Source organism: Poromitra crassiceps (genome assembly GCF_964638095.1).
Source record: "Poromitra crassiceps genome assembly, chromosome: 18".
Taxonomy (NCBI): domain Eukaryota; kingdom Metazoa; phylum Chordata; class Actinopteri; order Beryciformes; family Melamphaidae; genus Poromitra; species Poromitra crassiceps.
Genome location: NC_139636.1, coordinates 13,787,165 through 13,795,174, shown reverse-complemented (window position 1 = coordinate 13,795,174; position 8,010 = coordinate 13,787,165). Strand labels below are relative to the sequence as shown.

The following is an 8,010-nucleotide window of genomic DNA, read 5'->3' as shown; positions in this document are numbered from 1 at the left end:
AGTGAAAGAATCCACAAAGCGTGACAACACAAGACAGACACATGCAGGGGGTGCAAAGGTTTTAATCGTTATGAAAGGCTGCAGGGTTGTTCGCTGACCAGTCTTTGGATTACATCTGCTAGAACTAAGGTAGTTTACAAGCTATTGAAAATAGAAAATAAGTTGATAAAAATTGTATCAATGTCATTATCAAAATTCTGGTTTGGACCCTTCATTTCATGGTAGACTATTTCAAGATTCCCAATCCTGTGGAGGTAAAAGCACTCGCCTACCATGCGGGGAGACCCAGGTTCAATTCCCGGCAGCAGTAGGCTACTTCCGGCTTGGTCAGACGTTCCTACAGACACAATTTGGCCGTGTCTGCGGGTGGGAAGCTGATGGTGTATGAGTCCTGGTCGCTGCACTAGTGCCTCCTCTGGTTGGTTTGGGCGCCTGTTCGGGGGGAGGGGAATATCGTGATCCTCCCATGTGCCACGTCCTGCCGATGAAACTCCTCACTGTCAGGTGAAAAGAAGCAGCTGGCGACCGCACACGTATCGGAGGAAGCATGTGCTAGTCTACGGCTCAGCCCCGAACCCCAGATCAGCAGATGGGGTGGAACAATGACCGGGAAGCCTGGAGGAATTGGCCAAGTAGAATTGGGGAGAAAATGGGAGAAAACCCCCCAAAAAAGTCATATAAAAAAGAAGAAAAAAAGATTCCCAATCCTGTGTCTGTTTATTTGCCAACAATCAGGTGTCCAGAGTAAAATACCACTAATTGTTTAAATAAATGTGTTCCGCCACTCCTTCACATGGTCTCTGTTCTCCTTCACATGGTCTCTGTTCTCCTTCACATGGTCTTTGTTCTCCTTCACATGGTCTCTGTTCTCCTTCACATGGTCTCTGTTCTCCTTCACATGGTCTTTGTTCTCCTTCACATGGTCTCTGTTCTCCTTCACATGGTCTCTGTTCTCCTTCACATGGTCTCTGTTCTCCTTCACATGGTCTCTGTTCTCCTTCACATGGTCTTTGTTCTCCTTCACATGGTCTCTGTTCTCCTTCACATGGTCTCTGTTCTCCTTCACATGGTCTTTGTTCTCCTTCACATGGTCTCTGTTCTCCTTCACATGGTCTTTGTTCTCCTTCACATGGTCTCTGTTCTCCTTCACATGGTCTTTGTTCTCCTTCACATGGTCTCTGTTCTCCTTCACATGGTCTCTGTTCTCCTTCACATGGTCTCTGTTCTCCTTCACATGGTCTCTGTTCTCCTTCACATGGTCTTTGTTCTCCTTCACATGGTCTCTGTTCTCCTTCACATGGTCTCTGTTCTCCTTCACATGGTCTCTGTTCTCCTTCACATGGTCTCTGTTCTCCTTCACATGGTCTCTGTTCTCCTTCACATGGTCTCTGTTCTCCTTCACATGGTCTCTGTTCTCCTTCACATGGTCTTTGTTCTCCTTCACATGGTCTCTGTTCTCCTTCACATGGTCTTTGTTCTCCTTCACATGGTCTCTGTTCTCCTTCACATATGGTCTCTGTTCTCCTTCACATGGTCTCTGTTCTCCTTCACATGGTCTCTGTTCTCCTTCACATGGTCTCTGTTCTTGACATTGTGGCAGTGGTGCCGCACGCTCTCATGAGGCAACTGTAGCTCTGGAACGTTTCTCTGAAGCCGGTCTTCAGGATCTTCATCAAAGTTGCATGGCTTTCCATTTCCTCTTGAGGGGGCTAATGGATAAAAAGAAAAGAAAAAAGAATACGGTACTCAACAAACTCCTCTTTAAGGGCGTCTGAATCTTGGAACATGCTGACACACACACTCACACTCAGGCTCACACACACACACACACACACACACACACACACACACACTCACACACACGTCTCACCCTGGTGAGTGCCCGCATCAGACGTCGTAGCACCGCATCTTCTCTGTGTGGACACTGACTGGTCACCGTTCCCACACAGCTCAGCAGACAGTAGATGGTGTGCCGCTGGGGCTGGAATAACATAACACAAATCACTTCAAAGTCTTTGCCAAGGTGGTTCTGAGTACAATGGATGCTCAAAGGAGGCAAAGATGGTTTGGTCTAAAGCGCTTGCCGTACCTTCTTGAGTACACTGAGAGCCTTTCTGCGGTTTGCTCCTGAAGTCAGCCTTCCTACATCTTGTGCACTCAAAACAGGCTCCTGGAGAAAGGTGGAGGAAAGAGAGACATCTTATTTTTAAAAGGGACACCTTGAAAGTTTGAAATGTAGTGGGCGTATTTTCATCACAATATTATTTACATAACTATGTCAACATTTGAATATAATGCTCCTACTTGTGGCATTGTCATCATTCTTCACTGAAACCAAGGTGAAGAGCTAGCCTCAACCTGCTCCATTGTTTCAGAACGTTAACAGTTTCAAACAAATGTTTGAAACAGAAATTCAAAATGTCAATGTATCTTTTTCACTCCACAGCCCCAGAGAGAAGAAGAGGGATTACTGCCATTGTGTGGCCCCTTGTTTGATCCCACTGACCTTTAGTTTCTCCAGCCAGGTCCACAGCAGACAGGTGAGGACCTGAGGATCTGACTCCGTGACCAGCAGAGCCCATCCACAGTCACTGCTGTTCAGTTCCTCCTGTGGAAGAGGTGAGGGAACATAGGGGCTCAGTGGCTTTAGACCTTCAAATCATCATATGATTCTGAATCTGCTGTGATGTGAATCTTTACCTGCAGTAGAGTCGACCTTTGAAGAACGTTCTCTCCTGGAGGATGTTGGTCTGCCATCGCCTTGGCAACAGCCCGGGCCACCGAGGTGAGACCCGGCTTCTGTGGATTCTTGCACAGCTTCACATGACAAGAGGTAGAGGTCATCATGTTTTAAAGCATTCTTCTCAGAGCAGCCGTTACTATTAGCGCTTTACACAGTGAGACTCATGGTTACCTCAATGGTGGAGCTGTATTTGGGAAGCAGCACTGCTTTCTTCGCCGTGCACTTTGACCTCTTTATAGCGCAGTTGTTGGTTGTCGTCCTGCCGGATGTGGGTGGTGGAGATGTGGTGAAGAGGCTGGTGAAGTGGCCTGCTGAAGGAGGGGCGAGGTTGGGACTAACTGGTCTCAAATTGGCCCGTATCAAGTCCTGCCCGCACCAGTCTCTCTCATTTCCAAGTGCTGGGCTACAGTATGGGTCCAGCTCCAGACCCTTCAGGAAACAATGCAATCATGTCAGAAAAGGCTTTTGGTTTGGTTTCACAGAGAAAACAAAGGTTCTTGATGTAATTTGGTGTGTGTGTGAGGTGAACTTTGACCTCGTTTACTGCAATCTTGCTGAGGTCAGACTCGCTGTAGCTGCGTTTGTCCAGCAGCACGTCTCTCTTCCTCTCCATGAACCCCAGTGGATCGTCCCAGGAGGACAGCGACGATGAGCTCCCCCAGGAACCCCTGTGGCCCTCCCTCAGCAGGGGCAGGTACTGGTGTTTGGACAGCAGGGTCTCCCTCACCGCCTGGCCCAGGACCCTGAGCGCCGACCTCTTCTCCAGCTCAGTGTAGACCTCGGGAGGAACAGGAAGCCCCAGGGCCAGGCAGGAGAGACGCACACACAGGAGGTACACCACCTAGTGGAGAGGGGGATACAGGGTAAGGCAGTATTCTGCAAGCAGTGGTCCTTGGGGGGGGGGGGGGATTTCCAGGGAAATTCCAGCAAATTGATGAATTGTTAAACTTCACTATGTGCACACGCTATGAATTTACAAGAAGTTAACACGATTAGCGAATGTAGAAGATTATAGTGACCATCGTTTCAGTGTTATCTCTCTGCCTCAAATACAGATAGTCATGGGATTCTGGACAGAATTATAAAAAACATATTCTCAGACTTGGGTTGGAGAGACACAATCTCATCAAATGGGGGTCCATGGCCCTAAAGTGGACTAAATGATGGGCCCTTGATATGAAAGAGAATCCCTGGGGTAAGGCGTCACTGCTGCATTGCTTGTCTCCAGGCACACGTCCTGACCTTGGGTGTGTGTCTGAGGGTGCGCGCCTCCTGGCCGTGCAGCAGCAGGGCCTGGCGGTTGAGGTAGTGCTGCAGGGTGAAGGGGGCTCCGTGGCGCAGGCTGAGGTCTGGGTACTGGCACAGCTGTGTGGCGAGCAGGCGGGCGAAGTCAAACACCTGGCTGATCTGCGCCCGCGTTTGGATGGAGCGAGGCCGTTTAATGCGTACGTAGTGGACGGCCTCGCTCGCACTGATGCGCAGAGTGTAGATCAGGTAGCAGGCTATCAGCACTCCTGTTGAGTCGCACACACACACACACACACATGTCACACACACACACACACACACACACACAGACAAACAGATTTAATACACATGAAAGTATAGTCTCACCAAAGACTGTATAAAATATGGACGTAGCCACCGTGACGGCACCATTGCTTTGTGGCTTCCCGTTTTGAAGCCTCAACTTTGGCATTTTGACCGTCACCATTTTGTTTTTTTTGAGCCAGAAGTGACCATATTTGGACGAGAGTGTGGAGCTGGGGAGGAGCTGGCACCTAGCAGACAGCTAGCAGTTAGCCACCTATTGGCTAGCCACCTGTCACTCAAAGCAGCCACGCCCATAAAGGTGCATAATAAAATTTTAAGTGAGTTATATAAACATCCCCGCTGTGTTGTCATAAGCTGAAATTAGCTATTCTGTAGAGACCAAAACTGTACCAGGCTGTAAACATGTTTATTTCTGCTGTAAAGTTGGACATTTTAACATGGGGGTCTATGGGCATTGACTCGCTTTTGGAGCCAGCCTCAAGTGGCCAGTGGAGGAACTGAATTTTTGGCAATTCCGTGCTTCATCTTCAGTGCCAGAGGTTGCTGTTTGAGTCACAAACACACACACACACACACACACACACACACACACACACACACACACACACACACACACACACACACACACACAGAAGCACACAGCAGTGTTGTAGTTGAGTCGAGTCTAACTCATTTTCAGGACTTCTGACTCGAAAATATTGATAGCATATTAATACTGTGACATTATTAAATTGTGTGCATGGGCAGGCACGTGTGTTCCACCTACATGTGGATTCATGCTCATGTTCAGTAACTCCAGACTCGGGACTCGACTTGGACTCCTCTTTGGTGACTCGGACTTGGACTTGAGATATACTGTAGTGACTTGACGACAACACTGGCAAACAGTGTACCAACATACACAAGGTGTCAATTCCTACCTGTCCTGCCCAGGCCTGCGTGGCAGTGAACAGCCACTCTTCCTTCCTTCACTGCAAAGGCCAACACCTTCACTCCATCAATCATGCCGACCATAGAGGACACACCGAAATCTGGCATCGCAAAGTTGTAAAAGAAAACTGCAAATACACAAACACACGTGCACACATGAATGAAAGCATGTATGGGCAGGTAGATGTATGGATTAACTACAGTGTAAATGTGCAGGGGCTTTGATGTGGATTCACCTTCTCAGTATACTGAGATAGGTGAGTGTATAAAGATCTCACTCTCATTGTCCATGAAGATATGAGGTGAGTAAGTGAAGCCACTGTCAGGCTGGAGTGGAGGGCCACAGTGAGCATGCTCCCCTGGGAACTGCATGTTGATGATGGATCTGATGTTCCACCTGGGGAAAAGTCACATGATGCCTGACACCACCGTTGTGCTATGTTACTCAAAAGTAAAAGTATCTATTACTCATTTCAAACAATATGGTTTTAATATTACTCCCTGGTAGCAGTAGTTTATTAGTAGTAATCTATTACACTACACATTATGTTACTTCCTGGTTGTTACACTTCCCAAATTGGCAGTTGCTTACCTTAAAAAAAAATCAGGAACTCAGTTATTGTCCCTGGAATAATCAACTACATAGCACTGATGTCAGATGTCTTGTCATTCTTTCACTTGATAAGAAGCGGTAATATTAGTTTAACACCTCCACATGGAGAAAGTAACATTTAATGCATGTATCATCTAGGCTAGCTTAGTGTGAGAAGACGACAACTAATTATGTGGAAAATTGAGGAATGGCATAGAGATATCATCTTAAATTATATTATTAATTAATTATTATTAGTGTGTGTGTGTGTGTGTGTGTGTGTGTGTGTTCAAGCGAATAATGAATAGTGAATGAATGATTATTACCTTTTAAACTGTTCTATGATCTTGAATTTTTCAATGAGATGAGTGGAGGGTCGCGTCATGGCAACAATGTCCTCTGTCACCCTGGGACAGGAGCAAGTTGATAATCAGGAAACCACCAGTGTAGTGTTTCTCCCCATAGACCGTACATATAACACAAGGGTATCTGTTGGGCTGCCGTCAAACTGTCTCACCAGGAGGAGAACAGGCCGCGGATGGCCTGTTGGTTGGCTCTCCAGCAGCCTGGTCCTTCATAGCGACAGTCTGTGCCTCCACAGGCCAGCAGACAGAGGACCTTGGGTGGGATAGCCTTCACCAGGTTCTCCCTGGCCTGGGAGTAGGAGGGCCGCGGCACTGAGAGGGGCAGGGTCAGGGTGGGCATCATGCTGCACCGGGGGGGAGTTGATCACCCTGAGAGAGATGATGAGTCTGGTGATGATGCGTCTAGAAAGAGCTGGAGGATTAAGCCCCAACTGGGCCACATGGTAGGCTCATTTGACAATCATCTACTCGTTTACTGGATATGTAGTAGGCTAAGTCTGGACACCACAGTACTAATTGCTGTAGTAGTGTGCGGTGCTGTCACTTTTTACAGTGTAATAATAATGTATGACATGGCGTCCAGACTTGCTGTGGGATATATTTATCAAGCATTTCAGACTCACCTTTCTGATTGTGTTGAACAATGAAGTCCTAAATCCCATTTAATGTATTTTCATAAACCAAAAATCCAGAAAAGAAAAGAGAGCAGGTCCCGATAGCCACAGAACACACACGCTCCTCTATGCTGACCCAGCATGCTACTTACACACACACACACACACACACACACACACACCTGTGCACTGACTGACCCAGCTTCGCTAAGCCTGATTAGCTGTCATAAATACATTGGGACAGCCATACACAAATCATAGCGAGCCTCATAATAATACTTTCATTTGCATATAGACAGACTGCATGAATTTCTTTATTACTTGGTGCAATGAATCTAAGGATTTATATATGATTTTACTTGGATATATTGAGAACAAAACATGCAATGTTAAGCTCACCATTATTAGTATTAACCACCAATAGAATAGTGTTCTTGCGAGGCTCATGTGTTACTATCACCGAACCTGATGGCCTCCATCTGAGGTACATAAGAGGATCTAGATTCTTACTGTGGGGATTTGGGCCCTGGAGACAACAATGCATAGATGGAGATATAGACAATAAACCATAGGTTGTTAGTATGGCATATAGTTTATTAATGTATGGCAGAAATCATCATTACTTTTCAGAATTATTGTAATAAATATGGCTTTCTAGACATATGGGAGGAGATAAGTACATGCACAATACATAGGAAATGTCGGAGTACGCATGTACTGTAGAATCAAATAATGTAGGAGGGGGAAAAACATGTAAAAATGTGATAACATGTCCCTTTAGCATGGTTCCATCCAGAATAACAAACCACGCCTTATACGGCTCATATAACTGTAACTGACTGTAAACTACTAGACTAAATAACTTCCCAGGACCTAATTGTACAAAAAGACATTTTTAGAATTTCACTTGCAATTTTACCTAGTTCTTCTTCCGCTTATCAGGGACAGGTCCTGACAGGAAGATGCAAGTTGAGGTATTCAGAGGATTATTGGTCAATCTGAAAATTATTAAACCCTGCAATGACAATAGCCTGGTTTGACCTTCTGTCATCTAGTATACACATACAGACATGCAATATACTGAAAACTGCTGACTGAGAAAGTATTAAGGTCCCATATTTATTTTTTACATGAGTTTTCAAGTAATAAAATGGCTCAGGTATAATGTTCATGCGGTGTAGAAAAAAAGTAGTAGAGTTAAAAGTTGAATTT

At 45.9% G+C, this 8,010-nt stretch overlaps 1 protein-coding gene across 1 annotated transcript; it reads right to left on the bottom strand.

Moving 5' to 3' along the window:
* Window positions 1-763: 763 nt before the first annotated feature.
* LOC310792953 (protein tyrosine phosphatase domain-containing protein 1) lies at window positions 764-6,527 on the bottom strand (the record flags this gene model as incomplete). The annotated part of the gene is made up of 12 exons (XM_083654715.1): window positions 764-1,579; window positions 1,871-1,981; window positions 2,090-2,170; window positions 2,507-2,608; window positions 2,701-2,817; window positions 2,915-3,172; window positions 3,288-3,584; window positions 3,986-4,257; window positions 5,218-5,355; window positions 5,506-5,624; window positions 6,146-6,226; window positions 6,337-6,527. The coding sequence occupies 12 exons, from the start codon at window positions 6,525-6,527 to the stop codon at window positions 764-766; spliced, it is 2,583 nt and encodes an 860-aa protein (XP_083510841.1).
* Between the last annotated feature and the right edge of the window lie 1,483 nt (window positions 6,528-8,010).